At 39.2% G+C, this 23,464-nt stretch overlaps 1 protein-coding gene across 2 annotated transcripts; it reads right to left on the bottom strand.

Moving 5' to 3' along the window:
- Positions 1-3,000: 3,000 nt before the first annotated feature.
- LOC133597752 (double-strand-break repair protein rad21 homolog A-like) lies at positions 3,001-22,128 on the bottom strand. Of its 2 annotated transcripts, none has more exons than XM_061950735.1 (14): positions 21,977-22,128; positions 20,209-20,398; positions 19,991-20,120; positions 19,805-19,904; positions 18,490-18,596; positions 17,573-17,770; positions 17,334-17,459; positions 8,782-8,907; positions 8,447-8,670; positions 7,862-8,015; positions 7,648-7,793; positions 7,232-7,420; positions 5,215-5,298; positions 3,001-3,882 (listed from the first exon to the last, which is right to left on the bottom strand). In XM_061950735.1, the coding sequence occupies exons 2-14, from the start codon at positions 20,350-20,352 to the stop codon at positions 3,691-3,693; spliced, it is 1,920 nt and encodes a 639-aa protein (XP_061806719.1). In that variant the 5' UTR covers positions 20,353-20,398; positions 21,977-22,128; the 3' UTR covers positions 3,001-3,690. The 2 variants fall into 2 exon arrangements, with proteins under 2 accessions (XP_061806719.1, XP_061806726.1); XM_061950742.1 differs by having other exon boundaries at positions 20,209-20,415; positions 21,977-22,127.
- Between the last annotated feature and the right edge of the window lie 1,336 nt (positions 22,129-23,464).

Genomic DNA, 23,464 nt, shown 5'->3' with positions numbered 1-23,464 from the left:
TCGTTATTCTTTTACGTTTTTGAATGATTAAGTTGACAAGCAAACGATACAAAACGAAGAGGAGCGTCTGACGTTTTGTTTGTTGTTGCCGCAGCGAGCGGGAGCAGGAGAAAGTAGAGGAGCGTCCAGCTAAGGCTTCATTAGGAATCAACAATATTCAATATTATCAAAATCAAAATATTATATTATTATGTATTCCAAAAATATTTTTGTATTAAAATAAAGTTAAATACTGTACTTAAATATATGCTTGACTTATGATTTCATTGGTGCTGTTTTTTTCCATATACAGTAAGACACTAAAACATTTAAAAACAAAACAAAAAAACATTAAAACAAGATTTTACGGCAAAAACAAACAAACTGGCAGCTCTGTTGCTTGAATTTTAAAGCTAAAAACAGTGCTATTGTTTTTCCATTCCATTCCATTTATTCAATTTTTTTTAAATATTTTGTATTTAAAAATAAATATATATATATATATATATATATATTCTGCAGCTTATGTAAAAAAAAAATATATATATATATTTTTTTGCAGCTTATGTAAAAAAAACATTGTTAACGTATTATATGTATGCATTAGAGATGCGCGGTTTGCGGGCACAACCGCGGAGTCCGCGGATCGGGCGGATGAAATTTTAAAAAATTAGATTTTATCCGCGGGTCGGATCGGGTCGGGCAGTTGAAATAAAAAAAAATTAGATTTTAAATAGATTCAGGCGGGTGGCAGTTAAACCAATTCGGAAATATATATACATAGTTAAATGTTGTTACCCACATACGAAAAACGAGCAGGCACCTGCTGCATATGCCACAACAGAAGAAAAAAAAGAAGAAGAGATGGACACTTTTACGGAGCGGAGAAGGGACGCCTCGCCGGGGTCCGGGACCGAGGCCCCTTCCCCCGAGAGGGCCCCACCGGGAGCCGTAGCTGAGGCGATCCGCGAGAAGGGCCCGACGCACGTCCAGGGTCACCACCGCGCCCACTGCACCGACACCCCGCCTCGTCCGCCTTCGCCGCGGCCGGCGTCACGCGCAGCAGGTAAGCAGCTTACCTGCCCGCCACCCCCGTGGCCGGGGGCTCGTAACAGGGGTCACTCCGCCCGCGCAGCTTACCTGCCCGCCACCCCTGTTGCCGGGGGAGCGTAACAGGGGTCACTCCGCGCGGAGTGCGCTCACGAAAGGGGTGGGGCTCACCCTGGTTGATATAGACAGCAGGACGGTGGCCATGGAAGTTGGAACCCGCAAAGGAGTGTGTAACAACCCACCTGCCGAATCAACTAGCCCTGAAAATGGATGGCGCTGGAGCGTCGGGCCCATACCCGGCCGTCGCCGGCAGCGAGACGCGCTTGGAGGTGCGCTCAGCGCGGCTCCCACATGATTGCGCACTGGTGTGTGTCTGGGTCGTGACAGCGTGGCACGCGAATGTCTGTGCTGCATTGGATCAGTCTCCTTTCTTTAACAGGCAAAAGCTTTATAACCTCACTAATGCCTTGCATCGTCTATATTAGATATATAACAACGGGCGGGTGCGGTTCTGATCAAATGTTAGATCGGGTGGATGGCGGATGGTTGACGACTTTCTGATGCGGTTGCGGATGAAATAATTGCCTATCCGCGCATCTCTAGTATGCATGTATATTAATATATATTTCATTGCTAAAAGTGGCCCTCTGAGGGCAACCATAACTGCGATGTGGCCCTCAATGAAAACAAGTTTGACTCCCCTGCTCTACAGGCATCACAGGACATATTATCATATCACTTTGGTGTCGGTCTACAAAAGACTCTCAGGCACTTTTAGGGAGGCAGATGGTAAATTATCTGATGGATGATGTACAATTATATCATAGCTGGCCAACATAATGCACCAAGTACCAAATTTGACAACATTCCCCATGCAGCTGTTATACTTTAACAAGCTCTTTACTGTTGAAAAAATCTGTTGTCAATATTTTTTTATTCATATGCTGCAAATTTCATGAGCATTTCGCAGCCACTTTTCAATATATTCTGGAACCTAATAACTAACTCGAATATGCAATTTTGTGAGCAATTGCATGTGAATGCTGCAAGCCGACAAAGTTTACATGCTAACACTTCGCATTCTATGCTAAAACTTAACATGGGTCAATTACAAAGTTATATGACTATGGAGCGTACAACTGTAAAACAATCTAACAGTTAGCATGTGTCATGTAGCAAGTTATAGGATTCTGAGGTGTACAGCTGCAAAATTAGCTAAAAAAAAGTTTGCATGTTATCAGTTGATTAACATTAACAAGGAGCATTTTGACTTTGAGAACGTTAAAATTACCTTAAAAAACAGTTAGCATGTGTCAGGTACTAAGGTGTATGACTCTGAGGTGCAAGGGTGTAAAATTGGCAAAAAAAAAAAAAAAAAAAAAAAAAGAGTTAGCATGCTTAAATGAACATGCTAACAGTTAACATGTGTCATGTACCAAGATGGCTGCAAAACTGGCGAAAAAAGTTTGCATGTTAACAAGTCGACTAACATTAATGAGGAGCATTTTTACCTTAGAAGCGTTAAAATTACCTACAGTTAGCATGTCTGGTAGTTTTGAGTGAGATGTGAGGCTGTCAACGAGGGTTAAAAAAGGTTGGCATGTTAACATCATATACAGTACTAACAGTTAACATGTCAAGTAATATGACTCTCAGGTGTACAGAGGCAAAATTAGCTAAAAAAAAAAGTTGACATAACATTTAGCAAGGAGCATTTTGATTTTAGAAGCAGTTGAGAAATAAAGTAGTCACACATTTAAATAGAGACGGTTAAGGTAAAGTGGGAATACCACACATTTTCATGACAAAAAATGATAGCCTGACAAAAGAAATGCTTTGATGATGGAATGGTTTAAAAATGTGGGAGTAGTAATCAAAAGACAAGATGGGAATTCTGTGAAAAATAGTGAAGCCTAAAACATACAGAATGTTTCCAGAAAACCTGATCCAGAAATAATATATGGGCAACCATGTACTTAAAACACTTTATTTCCAACCTTTACAGATGTATCACTAGAGATTACCCAAAGACTAAAAAGGTGGGACACTGTACGTATCTGTAACAAGTACATTACCTAGTTACATTATGCAAAAAGGTGAACAAGCGTAAATGCAAAAATACAAATAAAAAAACATGAAATTATTGAATTATACAACTGAATCATGAGATCTGACAGCAAGGAAGATTCAACATTTTCCACTGATTTAACTTTTGTTGTGTTTCTGGAAAAAGACAAGTGCAACTAGGGTCAGGTGGAGAGGTCACACTTTAGAGTAATAAAACAGTACCTTTCCATAACATGTACACATAGATACAGGACTTTTTTGTCTAAAAGCTGTAATATTTCCAGGCAGAGAGGGTTACTTTAAGTTTTAGGTTTGAACAATGGAAAATTTAACAAAAAAAAGACAAATTGGTGACTGAGAAATGCTTCTATATAAATATAACTGTTAAACATTCTCCCTCTTTTAATTTGAAGCAAATGAATACTGCATGATTCCACCTAATATACAGTAAAAACAGTTTAAAAGTTTCAAAAACCTTTCCCTACCAACCCAAACCTCTCTCTGGGGAAAAAAAGTCTGACGGAAAAAATTACAAACAGTTGAGGATTTTGGGAAAAAGAAAAGAAAAAAGCAGTGTTTGTTTTCTTCCAATGTCTAAATAAGCTCGAATCGCGGTCCAGCGGTGGCGATGATGTCGCTGTAAGGCTCTTTCTGGGTGACCTCGATAGCTTGTTGCTTCTTGAGGACCAGGAAACTGTAGAACTTGGCAGCTGCCTGCTTCCTGTTGTTGTTCCGGCACAATTCAAGGAGGCTGACGGAGTCTGCTCCGGTCTTGGCCATGACGCGCTGCAGGGACACCAACATGTTAGTCTTTCCTCATCTATCCTTCACTTGCATAGTGCAGGGCAGGGATGTTCAACTCCATTGTTTTGGGGACACAGAGTTACAGGAGCACACGGTTTGTCTGTTTTTAAGCACTTTCTGTAAAAAGGATATCCAAAGATTATCTCTGACAACACTCTAGTGTTGAAGAATCTGCTGCAAAAGTGCGAGTCTCTCACAACAAAACTCACTGGCTACCAGTTGAATAGCCCACATGATGAAAAAGAGAGGAACTAAAACAGATCCTTGAGGAACACTACTAGTGTAACTACAGAAGTTCAACAAATGACTACTGACTGCATCTGAATTAAACAAGCTACAGCAACGCCTTAGTTACCGTATTTTTTGGATTATAAATCGCTCCGGCCGAAAATGCATAATAAAGGAGGAAAAAAACGTATGTAAGTCGCACTGGAGTATAAGTCGTATTTTTTGGAGAAATTTATTTGATAAAACCCAACACCAAGAATTGACATTTGAAAGGCAATTTAAAATAAAGAATAGTGAACAACAGACAGAATAAGTGTACGTTACATGACGTATAAATAATGAACTGAGAACGTGCCTGGTATGTTAACGTAACATATTATGGTAAGAGTCATTGAAATAACTATAACATATAGAACATGCTATACATTTACCAAACAATCTGTCACCCCTAATCGCTAAATCCCATGAAATTTTCCTCCGTGTCGCTTCTAAACAACTCTGCCAACTCCAAAAGTAGACAATGCGCTGCTTCTTCTTCTTCTATCGGTACGTCTAGTTTCTTACGTGAATGAGATAAATAATATTTGATATTTTACGGTAATGTGTTAATAATTTCACACATAAATCGCTCCAGAGTATAAATCTATGAAAAAAACTGCGATTTATAATCTGAAAAATACGGTACATAAATCACATTAATGGGGAACAATTTTACTGACAAAAAGGAGAGGACTTCAAGGGGCACCTTGAGGAATTGCTTCGTTACATAAATCACAAGTTTGGACCCCAGTGTTTTGTTTGCTAGCAAGGTTAAAATGTCAATGCAAGGATCTGTCAATGTGGTCCAAGTTCTTCTGTATAACAGGAGCACTCTGGCTTTTTTAAGGAATTTCTTGCAAAAATGTTTGTCTCCCAAGTGTCATTCCTGGGCCGCATTTGGCCCCCGGACCACCAGTGGAAAAGTACAGTTGCAGGGTGATGTGCAACAGTCTACCATCAGAATCTGTTTTAACAATAACTGTATTTGCACAATGAAATCCAGTTTCGCTACACAAACAAATATCTCATTAAGGCATGCTTTTGTACCTGGAGACCGTGTAGCATTTGTTGGGTTCTCTTGTTCCATCTCTTCTCCTCTTGGTCCTGGTCTCCACCTTGGCCTTCTTCATCCTTTCGAAGACAAGATATAATGTACAGATTATTTTGCCCGCTGTTGTTACATGCTTGGTAATTTTGCACTTGATAAGAAAATCATTGTCTTGAGATATTTCATGGTAAGTTTACCGTACATTCATATGGTGTGTTTTTTCAGTATCAAAATCAGTAATGCCATTTGAAGCTGTGAAGGGTATCAGTAAGACAAAGGTTATGTGGTAAAAGACACTAATTGTAGCTTGGTAGTCGGCTTTTGTTTACACAGGTAACATTTTTAAGCCAGTTTGGAAGTAAAAAAAAAACATCCTAAGTAGGTCTGTGCATATCTATAGGCCACCGGTCAGCATTGGATGATTTTCTTGAGGGGAAAAAAAAAAAAGTGATCACCATTGCTGTTCAAGAATTTTGAATGCCAATCACAAACGCAGATCCCCTCTGGCTAATATTGTTTTTATTTTTAGTCCTCCGGCTGACAAGCTCGTAGCTAATCATGTGTCTCCATACACAGTGTGGAGCCTCTGCCCCAAGTTAAAAAATAATCACCTCCATTACAGCAAATAAACTGAATGGTGGTTAAGATATTAAGTATCATTATCAAGTGTTAGAACACAGCAAAACATGTTACACAGCGAGAGCAAGCAGGAGCATGTATACTAATAGCTAAGATAGCCGCTAAGCTCGCTAGAAACAATATAAGTAGTAAGTGCTTAGTAAAGTTTAAGAAGTGTAGACGTATCTGCGTTACAGCAGTAAGTAAGCAGTTCCATCAATTTTCTACCGCGTGTCCCTCTCGGGGACGTGGGGGTGCTGGAGCCTATCCCAGCTGCACTCGTGTTGACAGTAAATTATTAAATAGATTAATAAAAGCTAGAGAAGATAACATACCAACGGTTAGTGTGTCAGCATTGTCAGTCAGTACACGACATGTATGAGGGTGGATTGATCCATAAATTAGTGGTATCGACAACAAGAGTAATATTAGTATATGATTGATACTACAAGATGATTTATTTGCATCTTGCATGATTAGCTCTATATATTTATTTTCTCAAAATAATTTCTTTATTATTGTTTGTGTAATGTTTACAAATTCAGAGAATGATTCCTTGGACACAGGAGGACTTTGAGGGCAAAAATAATTTCAATAAGTTAGTAGTTTATAATGTAGTTTTTGTGTATTATTAACTTTGTTCAAACAATTGAAAGAGATTATTTTAAAATAATACTAAACGAGTTTAAATATTGTGTTGATATTGTTTAACAGTCAACAGCACTCACCATAAATACATTGAAACAATGACATGTGATTGGTATTGGTATCGGCCGATCTCACTTATTGATGACAAGTTAGTATCACAATTCAAAACTGGTAATGGAAACACCCATATTTATTTTAATGCTCTCGGGAGGTGGTTTTTCAGACATTTTAATATTGAAGTTTATCGCAAAAACATGATGGAAACACTTTTTGCATTTACAGGGCACCTAAACCGAACCGGCAGGGCGCTAATGCAAGACAACTAGGGCAGATGGGTTGTTTTGGCGCAGGGCCATTCACAGCAATAGAGGCCGACCAGCAGGTTTGGAGAGACCCACATGCCTGAACAATGTTGATGGGGCCCTTGAATCCACAACTCGTCCGAATTCCTTGTTCACAATTCGCTCCCAAAAATCCCTTTATTCGTAGCCGCTGCCATACGTAAGCATGTTGCATTTTGTAAAAAACTGCAATGGAAACAGCTATTGTTTATAAAGCAAGGGTCACCTCTGTCTATTCAAAATCAAACTAAAGCTAAAGCGGCATCTTGGTATTAGCTTGAAACTTGCCATGTGATTCATTTGATGAATAATGAAATAGACTGTGTGTGCTTCTAGCTTAATCTACACTCTGGTGAAGTTGCAAAAAGGTAGAAACCGACAAGACCAAAAAAACAATTTACACCCTTACCTCCTCTTCGTCGCTGTCATCCTTCTTGTCCTTGCTCTTCTCTCCAATCAGGTCAAGTTCAGGAACAAGCTGGGTGAGGTTGATGCTCGTCTCCTCTGGGGGCAGGTCTACCTGAGGCATATCTAGCCTCTGAGACAAGGCTGAGCGGTCAGCCACCTGTTGCGGCTGCTGCTGCTCCAACGCAGCCATCTGGCAGAAAAATGGCCAATTAAACGACACTTTGCTTTGAAGAAACTTCTAATAATCTTACTCTCTTACACTTGAAAGAACACAACATCTTGTATCAGTGTTTTGTTGTCTTTGTAACAATGCTGCATCATTTTTTTGCTACAACAAAACATGACGAATGAGATATTTGCATACCAACGAGGGGACTCTTCCGAGAGGGGAAAAAAAAACGTTTTTGAACAACTCACAGGTAGAGTGCTCTCCTTGTCAGGGGTCTTGCGTTTGACACCGCGTGGCGTGGAGGGAGGAGGCATAACTGTCTCATCCAGTGTTGTCCTGCTGCCCTCCATTGCAGAGGCCGCCAGCATGCTGGGCTCCTCCATGATAGTCTGATCTGTATGAGCAATATGCTAAATTATTAGCTTTTCATTCCGTCTGCACAAGTCAATAACCTCCTCTTACCAATGACATCTCTGTGCTGACCCATGACCTCCTCTCTCGGCACCTCGGGATTCTCCAGCTCTTTGAGGAACTCATCCAGACTGTCTGCTTCGCCTCCCTTCCTCCTCTTCCTCAGCTCATCTGGCACCAGCGGTGTCAGGCAGCGTGTGAACATCTAGCATTCCAATAGTGACATTCAGAGTGAAGAGAAGAAAACCAAATTAGAATTAAAAAAAACATAACCCTATACAACAGACAAAAAGACAAGATAAAATAGCTTTGATAAATTATGCGCCAACATGCTTCTCATTCAGTATTCTCGAGATGCACAAGCAGGCAAGAAAAGGAATACAAATACAAAAACACATCGCGTCCTCGTCGTGTTTCAATCTCAAAACCAGAACAGAATACTAATAAAAGATAGGATGAAAAAAAAAAAAACAGTAATTTTCCTACTTGAAAAATTATACGTGAAAGGTTTATCGTGTTTGGCAGATGATAGTTTATTTGCTCTTACATAAATTAAATGTGCCACTCATTAGTTGCTCCCTTACCCTTGCTCTGCCCCTCTGTAACATTTACATAAACATCGGCAGTGTCACAAACCTTGAGCAGCCTGGCGTTCCAGAGAGGTTGTGCGGGAAGAGAGAAGAGCTTCTCGACTCCTCCGGTCTCCTTCCACATCATCAACTTCTTAGTGGGAGGGGCAAGGTCAAGGGTCGTGACAATGTCAGAGTAGTCGGACAACTGGGCCCTGATGGTTTTGCTGTCCAACTCCTTCACGCTGTCAACAATCAGCTTTCTCTTTCGCTTCGCCTTAGTCTCTTTCACTGGGAACAAAATGAAAGATCATCATTAAGATCTACATCACATGTCATTAAATTCAAAGGGAAATGTTTAAAGGCTGGAAGTGGTCAAAAAGAAAACATATTTATTCTTACCAGTGATATCGATTGGCTCCAGTGCAAACGCTTCCTCTTCATTGTGGACCAGCGTGGTTTGCTCTGTCTGGTCAGCCATTGCTGGCAGTGGCTCAGCTGGGCCAGAGTCTGGGCTGTCAGGCCCCGCTACACACACACACACACACACACACACACACACACACACACACACAAATTGTAAATATTTTCATTATAAAAGGCATGTGATTTGAAGATCCTGATTTTTCAGCAATTGAACATGCAAAAATTTGCACAAAAAAGCACAATTTAAAGATGTTTGTGCTTAAAGAATTGAAAAATTATCAACAGAGTTTACATAAATGATTAACCCATTCATCCAAATGAATCACTATGTCCGTTTCAGTCACTGTGTTATTTAGTCACTACAGTAATTACAACTTGTGTTCATAACCACATGGGTTAGCCTACTCTATACAGTATATACAACCTTACTAATGTTCACTTCACAGCCACAGATAGTTCATCTAGTTATTTACATTATTTTACACATAACTTTGGCATTTTTGCTTTGATGGCTGTGACATGAGCCTTACTGGCAAATTTCTGAGCAGCTTGCATTTTCCTTTTTTTTCTGCTTTAATGGATTCTGCTTTGAATATCATAGCCAATTTCTGTCTCTTCGACTCCCTCTCCACTTCTAACTGCTACAAATTAAAAAATCATAGAGTACCAACAATGTTTATTCTATTACCTAACTTCCTTTATCTGAATAGTAATTTGTGATTTATAGCATGAAATAAATATATTGCTGTCATTTTGTTTGTTTCAAAATGATTCAACTATTCAATGTCAAAATATAAACCATATAAATAATGAACAATATGTTAGCTACTGTCTTGTTCTATAACACCAATGAAAATGAAATTTAGCATTTAGACAGGCTATACTGTAGCAAAAGTCATCACGTCTGCCACAATTAGGGATGTCCCAATCCAGGTTTTTGCACTTCCGATCCGATACCGATGTTGTCTTTGCACTTCCGATCCAATACCGATACTGACCGATATTGGCCTATCCGAGCATGTATTCAAGTTTAAAGTTATTAAGCCTACTTAGTTGTCAGAATCATGTTGAAAAGGGTTTTAGTACTCTTGATAACAACTAGCCAGCTGAATTAGGGGAGTTTGAATAATACACAATGGTTGGTAACAAGAAACTGACCTGTTTATTCAAGGATAAACACAAAATAGACAAAATTATACTTGACAAACAGAAATGGCATCATTGAACTAGGGCTGGGTGATATGGCCTTTTTTTAATATTGCGATATTTTAAGGCCGTATCACGATATATATGTGGATATTTTGCCTTAGCCTTAAATGAACACTTGATGCATATAATCACAGCAGTATGATGATTCTATGTGTCTACATTAAAACATTCTTCTTCATACTGCATTAATATATGCTGCTTTTAAACTTACATGCAGAGAAGGAAATCACAACTAAAAAAAAAAAATCAAATTTTTTTCCATACGGTGTTGATCTGGTAATGTTTGCCTCGGCATTTTGATGGTGTGGACGTGTGGCACCAAACGGAGATAAGCATCTCGACAGACGTTACAATATGAACAATGATGACGAAAACTGTTTTCTCTTTCGTGTCCGTGTGTCGAAAATTGTTATGCGCTTATTTTTTTATTTGATTTTGTACGTGGCATATAATTGCTGTGCGCAGAGGACGCTTGAGCAGTGCGCAATTGCACAGGCGCGCACCTTAGAGGGAACGTTGCTCGCACGGCTGCGCTAGCATTAAGGCTGAAACGACGCGTCGACGTAGTCGACGTCATCGGTTACGTAAATACGTCGACGCCGTTTTTATGCTTCGACGCGTCGCATATTTACGTGACGTCACACTGCCGTCATGGCGGAGCGCAAAGCAGATGATGCGAGCGGTGCGAGCGAGGGAAAAAAAGCACGCCAAAAGTCGTCAAAAGTGTGGGAGTATTTCAATAAACGGCCTAATAATGTTGTAGCGTGAACAGCTGTCTCGTCAGCTGACGCGCGAGCTCGCAACCGTGGCTGTTTAGCAACCAGCCAAACCCCACTTAATAAAATTATATTTTATCTTAGAGCACATCCGCATCCCTATTCACCTAGGCAACCCCAGGAAATGTATATAATTCGGCATTATTTCGGCCAGTCGGCTTATAAAATCAGAGCCGATCAGTTTACGTTCACGCGCAGGTATAACGCGGCGCGCTCCCGTCTCATCTGCTGGTGCGCGAGCCCAGTAATTAGACAGCTTTGTCAAATCAAGGAATACAAAAGACGCCAGCGCAGAGTGGAAAAAGGTTTAGTTCATTACAGATAACCCAGAGTTGTGCCAAAAGTATGTAAGATTTAATATTTCTCTTCGTGGGTGTGGCGCACCTGTTGCGCTGGTTAAATTTGGGGGGGGGGGGGAGTTGTGTGCATGTAGCGTGCTTAGTCTGGAGGCTAAATACACACAGTGTGTTATGTAACTGTTGTTTAGTGTTGATATTCTTTGCTTAGTTTGATAAATGTTGGAGCAGTTTGCTTCATCAGGAGGGTGAAGTCGCTCAATTTAAAGTGTTGGATTTAACTGTGTTGGATCATTGGCTGCTGGTGAGTGCATAGAAAAAGGGGCATTTTTCTACCAGTAGACAGCGTTTAAGATTGAGTGTTTCACTGCTAAATTAATAATATATTTATATTGAATATGGATTTTAAATATGTATCTAAATAGGTGGTTAATTGGTTAGGTATTTATGTATTTGCATATTGGGTTTTCTGTTGCATTTATCTATTGTGTTTCTGGGTTTAAATGTATTTTATATGTATCTTGGTGCATTTATGTTGAGACAATTTATTTAAAATCTGTTTTAACTTAAAGGGAAAAGATGTGTCCATTTTCTTGCACTTGTTTAATGGTTAAGAGTTTGATAGCCTAATTAATAGTTGTAAATTATGGGATTGATAATTGATTGATTTTTTACAGCATGTTAATCTTGTGGTGTTTTGTCCTTAAAGGTTTTTCACCTACTAAAGAAGCTAAAGGCTACTAAAGACAGCTAATGACAGCTAAAGAAACTAAAGTCTATTAACACTGCTAAAGACTGCTAAAAAGACTAAAGAAGAAAAAAGAAGCTGTTTCTTCGTTGGAAAAACTGTTGCAAACTAAAGGAAAATAAAAGGAAAAAGTAACTACGGTCTGGTCTTTTGAGTGAAATCCAGAAGCCACATTCAGCATTGGTACATCCCTTCAAGTGTGGGATAAGCACAGCGAAAAAAGCAAAACACTTGACAGTTGTTGTATGCACACTGTGTCGAGCGGAAATGGCCTATCATAGCAGCACAACGGCTATGAAGGAACATTTGAAAAGAAAACACCCGACAGCGTTCTTGCCATCACCATCAACTAGTCAATCGTCCGCGTGAGTATACGTTGTCATCATTACACAAAATCATGAATGTGTCATTTGTATCTGCGTTGTAAATTCATAAACTAAAACACTGTTTCGCTCTGAGAGGCGCGTTTGGCGTGCCTGTTCAGTGTTTACAAAGACATGCTCCTCTTTAACGCTAACGTTAATTAGTTGTGCAAATACCTTTTACAATATTAACAGTTACATATACTATGTACAAACCAACAATTAACTTTCACTTTAATCATACTATCATTGTTGTGTTATTAAGCAAAATAAGCAATAATTTTACTTTTGTTGAAATGTTTACACTGTTACAGAATATTTAGTTTTGCACTTTTTTGTATTGGATGTTTATCTTTATTTTTGCACATTTTAAAGTAAAATAAGCAATACTTTTACTTTAGAAATGCTTATACTATTGCAGAATATTAAGATTTGCACTGGATGTTTACTTTTATATTTGCACATTAAAAAGCAAATAAGCTACTTTTAATTTTGTTAAATGTTAAAAGTTTTAAATGTTTACATTGTTACAGAATATTTTGTCATGTTGTTGTCAATGTTGACTGAGTGGCCATACTTTTTTTTTGTAAATAAAAGTCATGCCTTTTAAAAAAACTGGCCAACATTTATTTTTTCATCTTCATTTTAAATAAAAAAAATAATCGGTAAAAGGAAAAATAATCTATAGATTAATCGAAAAAAAATAAAAAATCTATAGATTAACCGATTAATCGAAAAAAATAATCTATAGATTAATCTATAGAAAAATAATCGTTAGCTGCAGCCTTAGCTAGCATCACAGCTAACGTTAGCCATGCTGCTACCTCTCTGCTCGGGGAGGGCGTCTACGTATGTGACGTATGACGTGACAGTATGTGACGTGTGTAAGAAGGTGCGCTTGCTGTCTGTGAGAAGGAGACACAGGAAAGAGTGAGAAGAGCCTGTCGTGTAATGCCAGCAGCTAAAAGCAACTGCATGAGAATCCACAGACCTGTGGATGTGTTGAAGGTGTGCTGGAAAATGCGGAACGGAAATTAGGGAGCAGCAGAAAAGTGGAATGTATTATTTAAAATCGGTGCGTTGGAAAACACGGACCGGAGTTGTTTTTTTAACTGGATCTGGATCGGCATTTTCCCATGCCTTGCCGATACGCATTTTTTGGCAAATATCGGCGGCCGATCCAAATATCGGATCGGAACATCCCTCGCCACAATCATGTGAGTTCTTAAATGTGTATTCCACGTCTTCCATGTCGAGAGCAGTTTTGATTTGGGCTTACAAGGTAAACAACTAAAATTAATGTTTTGGCCATTGTTTTATCCAGACGCATACATTTGTCCAAATGTGGCCAAGTAGACGCATTGTGGGTTTCCTGGACGTCGTCTATATCGCTAAAAGAAAAATCTAAAGAAGAGAATCCCTCTGCCATCTTCCACTAGTTTTTTTAAATATACAAATCTCCCGCTTGAACATTCCCTCTTCTCTTCTCTGACTCTCTTGCCGTCATTTGGGATGTGCGTGTCTGTTGTGATTTCCCTTACTGGTTCGATTACCCGCCCTATATTGCCTCTGATTGGCCTGTCCCTAATGTTTTGCCCTAATCTTAACCAATCGTGACTCATCATAGTAAACCAACCAACCAATCATGGATATTCTTATACGTAAACCAACCAATCATCATTGATTTTTCCCATATATGTTGTTCCCTGACTGGAGTTGCATGAGTCCATTTATCTCTTTCTCTTCTCCCCCTCTCTTCTTTTATACCATGTATCTAAAATAGCTAAGTTACAGAAATTGCTATTTGTTTAAAAAGTAGCAAAGCTACTGCCAAGCTACTGGGAAATGTAGTTAAGCTATGTAGCTTCGCTACATAATTTAGATTTTTAAGTTAATATTTTTTATGGAAAACCATAGTTTTTACCGCTGCAGCTGTAAGCCGGAATGGATTATCAAATACCGTATTCATTACGGAAAAACCTTAGTTGTTGACAGGTATGGCAAAGACACGGATCAATATTTTAACACAAATTGTAGGTCGGAGAAAAACAAGAAAAAAGGAAAATATTTTTACAGAGATAAAAAAGACGGATTTTCCGACTGTAGACGGAAAAATCACATGTCTAATTACCGTATTTTCCGCACTATTAGCCGCACCTAAAAACCACAAATTTACTCAAAAGCTGACAGTGCGGCTTTTAACCCGGTGCGCTTTATATATGGATTAATATTAAGATTCATTTTCATAAAGTTTCGGTCTCGCAACTACGGTAAACAGCCGCCATCTTTTTTCCCCGTAGAAGAGGAAGTGCTTCTTCTTCTACGCAAGCAACCGCCAAGGTAAGCACCCGCCCCCATAGAACAGGAAGCGCTTCTTCTTCTACTGTAAGCAACCACCCGCCCGCGTAGAAGAAAAAGCGCGCGGATATTACCGTACGTTTCATTTCCTTTGTGTGTTTACATCTGTAAAGACCACAAAATGGCTCCTACTAAGCGACAGGGATCCGGTTCATGAAAAGACGCAATCTCTCCATCCGCACACGGATTACTATTTCACAACAACTGCCTAAAGACTTTCAAGAAAAGCTGGCTACTTTCCGTGCATATTGTAAAAACAAGATAGCTGAAAAAAAGATCCGGCCAGAGAACATTATCAACATGGACGAGGTTCCACTGACTTTTGATATTCCTGTGAACCGCACTGTGGATACAACGGGAGCACGTACGGTGAATATTCGCACCATAGGGAATGAGAAGTCATCCTTCACTGTGGTTCTAGCTTGCCATGCTAATGGCCAGAAACTTCCACCCATGGTGATATTCAAAAGGAAGACCTTGCCAAAAGAGACCTTTCCAGCCGGCGTCATCATAAAAGCTAACTCGAAGGGATGGATGAAGAAAAGATGAGCGAGTGGTTAAGGTAAGTTTAAGTTTATGCGAAGAGGCCGGGTGGCTTTTTTCACGCAGCTCCGTCCATGTTGATATACGATTCCATGCGCGCCCACATCACGCTGGTTTTAATATATTATTAAAGTTTGACTGACCTATTTGACTGTTTTTTTGACATTCCTTTAGCGCAGTTAGATGCGGCTTACAACACGGGGCGGCTTATAGGTGGACAAAGTTTTGAAATATGCCGTTCATTGAAGGCGCGGCTTATAACCCAGGGCGCCTTATGGTGCGGAAAATACGGTATATCTTTCAGGTTTTTTTAATAAATCAGACATTGGGGTAGAGACGATAAATGGTACAAATTTGGACGACAATAGAGCTATGAATACTATATTTGTATTATGATAATGCATGTTGACACATTCGAGCTGTGACCCACAAATTTGACAGCGACAAGTTAACGAACGCTGCAACCTGAATGCAAAGTAGCGCCCTTGCTAGCAGCTAATTTCCCTCCAGAGTGCAGCAAAGCCACCTCTAAATTAGCTATCCTCACCTACATGCCGGCAAATAAAGTAATAATCTTTCAAGTGGGAGGATATGCGAATAGCAAGCTAGACCCAGCGCTCCAGGATTATGGCCAATATAATGATCACGATTATTTTTATCAACGTTGAAATCATGATTATTGATCACGATTAGGGATGTAACGAACGGTATGACAATTTCTTATCACGGTTATTGTGACCAAAATGATCACAGTTATTTATCATTATCACTGCAGTAATTTCAAATGTGCTCAAAAAAAAAAAAAAAAAACTACTTATACTGAAATCTTTTAACCAAGTTTTATTTAAAAAACACCAAAAACACATTAAAAATGTATTTATGCACCTGAAGTACACATTTTAATTTGCATATGAAAGTGACCCAAGCATTATAAACAAAGGTATATGGCATAAACAAAATAACATAAATAAATCTAAGAAATTTGCAAGATGGCACCTTACTTTTAGTGTGGGACAAATGAGTCTGTCTCCAATATTGTCCACACCTGTCGTCATCTAATAACAGCAATGCGCACTTAATCGCACACCGAGACTCCACGGAAGTAGAAGGGAGTGAAATTAAGTGAAACAAAGCAATCGGCTCCGTTTACTCGGAGGAAACATTTCCAGAGAAAAGTCCGCGTAGTTGGTGCCATTTTCCCTCGAGCCTCATGGTGCCAGTTCTGCGGCGCTTCCGTTTTCCAAGAAGTAAGCAGTGTTGCTTAAAATGCATTATTAAATCAAATTTTTCCGGTAATTAAAAATTTAAGTAGTATTACGAACCATTTGGAATTTTACCGCGGTTTATAATTATACCGTTTATTGTTACATCCTTAATCACGATCATTTACTATGTTATGTAGACCATATTTTTATTGCACTCTCTCTTTTAAAATAAACATTGTAAACGTTCACTTCATAATTAAACTTAAAAAATCAGTTGTAAAATAAAATTTACAAAAGGAAAAAAGGGCTATCTAAAAACAAATATGCCATTGTAGAGTGCAATCATAAAGTGAAAAAATAAGATTATGCACAAAGGGCACATACTCCAAGGAACACAGTGCAGTGCTGTACGCTTAGCTTTTACACTAGTAGCACTGGTGCTAAAAAATGAAAAAAATTAGTAGCACAGAATTTTTTTTGAAGCAATGGTAAGTGTCTTAAATATTACAATTTCATTATTAACACTCAAACAAGGTACACATGTGCCCCCATTCATATCAACACAATGCCATCAAAAGGTCTACTGTAACGCTCCATTAAACACAGAACATCCCTAAACTGTGTTAGCAAAGTCGCTAACATGAGTGTGGGGCTGGGCCATATAGATCAAAAGTCATATCCCAATATAGTTTGGCCCATAAACTAACCCATCCATCCATTTTCTACCGCTTATTCCCTTGGGGTCGCTGAACCCATAAATGGAAATATTTGACATAACTAAATATCTCCACCATGCCTTGTTTTTCAATTTTCGGGAAGGATGGATTGTCGTACTTGACAAAATCAAGTACGAAAAGTAGGTTATGTTTAATAGGATCCCAACTTAAGAAGTGTTTTGAGATTAAAAAAAAATTAAGAAAAAGCCTTAAAAATAATATAACAAAAGTCAAATATAATCCCCAATCTTCTTTTAAAATAATTTATTTCCCCCCACCTCTAGTAATCCCCACACAAACTACAGCTTTACTTACGTGACTGAAGGTTGTCGAAGTCGTCCTCATCATCACCGTGATCAGGAGGCATCATGACGCTATCAGTGATGGCCGGAGGGTCGTCAAAGATACCGCCTCCATCTTCAGAGCTGAGTAGCTTATCCACTGAGGAATCACAAGTTCATTTCAAATAATCACTTAACAATAAACGCAGCACAGGTAAGTTCCCAGGAAAGATTTTGAATGTGCACAATTAATTGACACGCTGAAGAGCTCACCAAGCATCCCTCCATCACTGTTGCCCATGGAGGCGTCTCCAAAGTCGTCATACTCCATGTGGTTGGATTTATCAGGCAGATTAGCTGGACCGGGCTCAGCCTCTAGCAAAAGGTTAGAAGCTGCGGCACCGTGCATTATATCCTCCTCGAACGTGCTGGCATCACGCATCATCTCCCTATCGTCCATGCCAAAGTCAGCTGAGAAGGGCAGATTATTAATAATATGAAGACAACATGAAAAAAGGTTTTCCTATTTTTGACAGAAAAAAAAACTTCAGCAAAACCGATAGATTCTAGCATGGCGTGCTACTTTAACCTATCACTGCAGTGTCATTTTAATCTCACAACTCATAGAATAGGATACTTTTATTTATTCCACAAAACAGTATTAAAAGTAGCGCAAAAGTCACAAAACTTTTCTTCCTGTCCCAAAGAGGTTTAAACCAAAAGGTAAAACACATGAAAACAAAAGGGAAACGTTAAAGAACACAAGAGGACATAAACAAGCAGAGAGCTGCCGAAACTATCTGCCACTTCATTGCCGTCATTATTACATACAGCAACAAAACTAAAACGTGAAAGGCCAAAGCACAAATGCTCAATGTGAACTTAGGCCAGCAAGGGAAGTAGAGCGAATTGTCCAAGTCAATTACAGTACTCGTGTGAGCAAAAAAAAAATCCAGTTTATTTTTGTGTATTAAAAGGTGTTGAAAAATTAGTTTGCAATTTTTCCAAGTTATGTAATTTTTTGCAAAACACTGCAAAATGGCAAGTCTTTGTGAAAGGTGCCTCAGCACCAGAAACATTAGTATAAAATAAATCATGGTGCTGCTGCTTTATGTGTCATCTAAAATGTAGCAAGTTTATTTGTTTATAATAAAAAAAACTGGGGCATCAGTCGAGAAGTAGTGTCTTACCAAAGTCATTGTCTTGCAAGAGACTGAGATTTCCAACATCCTCTCTCATGGTGATCTCCTCTACTCTGCTCTGGTTCAGAGTAAATTGCTGGGCCACATCAATATCACTGTGGAAAGGACACCAAAGAAAACAGTCGATGTAGTAGCATATCAACAGTCAATTAATAATTTCCTGTGCTGTTGAACGCAACACACTTTGCCTATGATGGGTTCTACATGTAAAGCGACTTTGGGTACTTAGAAAAGCGCTATATAAATCCCAGTTATTATTATTATTATTATTATGTATACATACATACATACATACATATACACCAATATTTTAAAATAACGTTCATTTTCAAAAAGGTAGGTATTTAACCTTAAATCAATCAATGTTTATTTATATACCTAGGAACCCTGCGCTGCGCACAGAATTCTGGGAGATGTAGTTTATTTTCAGACCCAGCCAACACTAAAGCGCCAGAAAAAACTACACACCAAAATTTAGTTTGATACCGCCAGGCGACACAGTATTATTGTGAAGTATTTGAAACTGAAATACCAGGGTATCTACAAAACTGTCACACTCCTATTAGCGATAAATCTTCACGATATACATCGCTACTCACGGACTGACTGGCGCCAGCTCACTAACATGAAAGCAAGAGGCATTAACGTCTTTTAACATAAATAAATTACTTGCCCAATCTAAGCTTATATAAAAACACACTACTTGATGGAAGCCACTAAAATTTGCTCTCTCGTAGTTGTTGCGTTTTTCTTTGTTTCTTGCATTGTACAATGAGAGCACAGTCTACCAAGTCAAATTCCTTGTGTGTTAAAAATACTTGGCCAATAACTCTGTTTCTGATTACTGTCTGAGTAACTAAGCTATTCAATTGTGCACATCGAACAGAGTATGACACCACAACACCTACTAAAATAATAAATCCATATATTTTCTACCGCTTGTCCCTCTCGGGGTGAAATAATAAATAGAATTTATTTGTTACACTCTTTTCATTTAAACAAATCTTAATGTGCGACAGTACAAAACTATATTCAAAATACAAGTTTAGCCATTAAAACAGACAAACTACTAAGACTTAAGCACTATCAGTGAAGCATAAGGAACAGAAAACAGGCAAAATAGTAGGTTTTCTAAAAGTGTGTCTATTGAAGTTATTAAAAATAATAATAATAACTTGATGTTTTCAAGTACTTTTTGAGCACATTCAACAACACCACGATAATAATGATAACCGTGATCATTTTGGTCGCGATGAACGTGATATGAAATGTTCATATCGTTACACCCCTAATGCTGACTTACTCTAGATCAGGAAGCGGCTGGTCAAAGTCATGGAACTCCTCAGGTAAGGTAATGGCATTGTAGGCTGCCTCTCGGTTTTCCTCTGGCAAATCTACCACACCTGCACAGAAATACAACCAAAAATGTGTTAAAATAACTGTACCCAGAACATGGCACCAAGGGGAAACTCAGGAGAAGCCACCTTACCTGGTCTGAAAGCCATTTTGATTTTGATAAAGGCTTCATTACAATCAGCCAGAAGGTATTTGGCCTTCCTGTGGTAGATTCTCACCACCCCAAGAAGCAGATGACCTGATGTACGCAGCGCCATCTTTACCTACAAGCAAAACACAAACAAGTTTTATACTTGACAAACACAAAAAAAACAGCCTGCTGGATATCAGACAGTGAACTTATGTTCGTACCTTGGGCGAGATGATGCTCTCCACACTGCTCTCCAAGTTACATTCGAAAACATGAGCCTTGGTCAGCTTCTTGTCCCAGTGGGCCGCCAGCCAGATTTTGGCTAGCGGCCCACGTTTGCTGAGGACAAAGTGGGCGTAGAACATTGCCCCGGAACCACAGCCTCACACTCTCACAATGGCGTAGGTTCACCTGGGGAGCCAAATGTACTGGAAATTAAACAGTAAAAAAGTCAGTACTATTTGTGCTGTCAGGGATTTGTACTTAAAAATTACCCGAACGTTGACGTCTAGCACAGTCAGATAAAAAATTAGGCAGGGGCAAATATATGAATTAATCGAACGATAAATGAAAATTAACTCAATGACTTCACAGGCATAGATAAATTGCCAACCAGGGTACAAAGAGGTTCATTCTGAGCTTGTTCATATAAAAGCAAAATTAAATGAACGGAGTGAATCCTCTTTCATCCATCCACAATCTTTGTCAAAGTGGACAGACCCACATGCACAGACAAAGCTTCCCTGGTCAGAAGCACTAGTCACAATAATTGGTAAGGAAAAAGATGATTGCAAAGCCAAATTTCCCGTTGCGGGAATATTTAGGCTTCAAACCAAATGAAAAACATGACCCCATTAACACAGACAAACCAGGCAGTATGCCAATTTGTGATAGCAACAAAAAAAGGGTAAAAAACTGCACTCCTAGGGGTTTGATATTTATTTAATAGAAATGTTGCTATTATTACATATTACAATTAAATTAGTGCTTAATTTAGTCACAAAATAATACTGACAATAAAATCGTTTATTGGATTTGTGGCAGAGTATATCGTCCAGCAAAACTTGTAATTACTACAACTTCTGCAAACTCCACTTTTTTGGGTTATCCTTACCCCAGTTTTCTGACCCTGTAGTGGCGTACACTTCCACAATCAAACAGGGAACAATTAAACAGTAGAACAGTTGAAAATCCAAACTCGTCCAAATTTATTTCAGCAGTTCAACAATTGAATTGATACAGATGGTACAATTGAACTACTGAATTAGAAATCAAGTCCAACATTTTTTTGAAAGTGCAGCATTACCTGGCTCAACATGACGATGACATCAGTGTATCTATTATAGAAAAACACTATTAACTACACTAACGTTTTGTAAATTATTTCAACCCATAGCGATTTAAAACAAACACAGTCGATTAAATCCGCCATGTTGATGTTAAATGGACTGATGTGACATTGTAAGCAAAACGTAGACGCAGTACCATCATTGTTTTGACAGACTTTGTTCCAACTAGTCGGAATGAATTACTGAGTATGCACATGCCTTATTAAATCAAATATTACAACGCATTTAAAGTGACAGAGAGGTTAAGCAACAGCAAACGATTAAAAGTACTATAGATGCAAACATACAGAACGGCGCCAGTAAAGTGAGCGCCATCAACTGGGATGAACTAAGTTAGCCGCCAGTTAGCATTAGCATTAGCCACAATCATTTTTTCATAATTTTGTCTCGTTTGAACAGCCTTCTCACTTATCGAAGACTCAATTCATGTCGCTAAACGACGAGCCAAACTCACGCTTACGTTTGCTATCCAAGCATGTTCACACTTTTCCCTCTCGTATCCCAACCAAGTGGTTAGCTGGCGGCTAAGCACTTCATGTACTACGAAGGCCTGCACAAATACTACGACCACACATGCTAACTTCCTCTCAAGAAATGCAGCAAACAAGGCGCAAACTGCAGCGACTGCAAATGTACTTACCGGCGGTACACCACTTGTGAGTAAAACCCACAATTTATGTTATTTCTCCCAGCGAATTTCCCCCTGTTGTACTCATTAAAGCAGTAAAGATGGCGCCAGTCGCCTTCCTCCCGCTCTCCGCTGCGCTTTTAAAATGGACAGGATGTTTACAGTCAAAAATGGCGGAGGAGGAGTTTCCTGAGCGAGGCGAGACCTGCAGTGAACACCCACGGCCAGTAGGGGGCTCTTTTTTGATTGATTGATTGAAACTTTTATTAGTAGGTTGCACAGTGAAGTACATATTCCGTACAATTGACCACTAAATGGTAACACCCGAATAAGTTTTTCAACTTGTTTAAGTCATGATACAGATATACACTATTATCATAATACAGTCATCACACAAGATAATCATCACAGTATATACATTGAATTATTTACATTATTTACAATCTGGGGTGTGGGATATGGAGGGGGGAGGGGGATTAGGTTTGGTTGGTATCAACACTTCAGTCCATACTTGCCAACCTTGAGACCTACGATTTCGGGAGGTGGGGGGCGGGGGGGCGGGGGGCGGAGGGGCGTGGTTGGGGGCGTGGTTAAGAGGGGAGGAGTATATTTACAGCTAGAATTCACCAAGTCAAGTATTTCATATATATATAAGAAATACTTGACTTTCAGTGAATTCTAGCTGTATATATATATTTATTTTTTATTTTTTTATTTTATATTATATATATATAAAAACAAGAGAAATACTTGAATTTCAGTGTTCATTTATTTACACATATACACACACATAACACTCATCTACTCATTGTTGAGTTAAGGGTTGAATTATCCATCCTTGTTCTATTCTCTGTCACTATTTTTCTAACCATGCTGAACACCCTCTCTGATGATGCGTTCTGCTTCGTCTCTTTGTTGTGTGCGCAGTTGTGCACTGCACTCTCTAAAAGCCCTAGATGTTATTGTCACATATGCATGTACAGTAGATGGCAGTATTGTCCTGTTTAAGAGTGTCACAACATTGCTGTTTACGGCAGACGAACTGCTTTACGGTAGACGAAAACGTGACTGCTGTTGTTGTGTGTTGTTATCGCGCTGGGAGGACGTTAATGAAACTGCCTAACAATAAACCCACAAAAGAAACCAAGAACTTGCCCTCGGTCATTCTACAGTTATAACATGATTGGGCAGGCACGCTGTTTATATTGTGGGAAAGCGGACGTGAAAACAGGCTGTCGACACGTCACTCAGGTCCGCCTGAATTTCGGGAGATTTTCGGGAGAAAATTTGTCCCGGGAGGTTTTCGGGAGAGGCGCTGAATTTCGGGAGTCTACCGGAAAATCCGGGAGGGTTGGCAAGTATGCAGGGGCGCCGAAAAGGGGGGGTAAAGGAGACGGATTCTAGGGGCCCATGATGGAGGGAGGCCCAGAGAGGCCCCTAATGATGATGAAATTATAATACAGAAAAAATAATGACACTGTGTTGGGGGCCCTGTAAAGA

This window comes from Nerophis lumbriciformis, linkage group LG04 (genome assembly GCF_033978685.3).
Source record: "Nerophis lumbriciformis linkage group LG04, RoL_Nlum_v2.1, whole genome shotgun sequence".
NCBI lineage: Eukaryota > Metazoa > Chordata > Actinopteri > Syngnathiformes > Syngnathidae > Nerophis > Nerophis lumbriciformis.
The sequence above is the reverse complement of the archived record's forward strand: the minus strand, read 5'-3'. Positions and strand labels throughout refer to the sequence as shown.

Excerpts from the sequence above, each read along its gene's own strand:
- LOC133597752 (XM_061950735.1), bottom strand. The coding sequence starts at position 20,352 with ATGTTCTACGCCCACTTTGTCCTCAGCAAACGTGGGCCGCTAGCCAAA. Across the intron at positions 19,905-19,990 it reads CAAAATGGCTTTCAGACCAG|GTGTGGTAGATTTGCCAGAG; the intron begins GTAAGGTGGCTT and ends ATTTCTGTGCAG. Across the intron at positions 8,908-17,333 it reads CTTCGACAACCTTCAGTCAC|CGGGGCCTGACAGCCCAGAC; the intron begins GTAAGTAAAGCT and ends GTGTGTGTGTAG.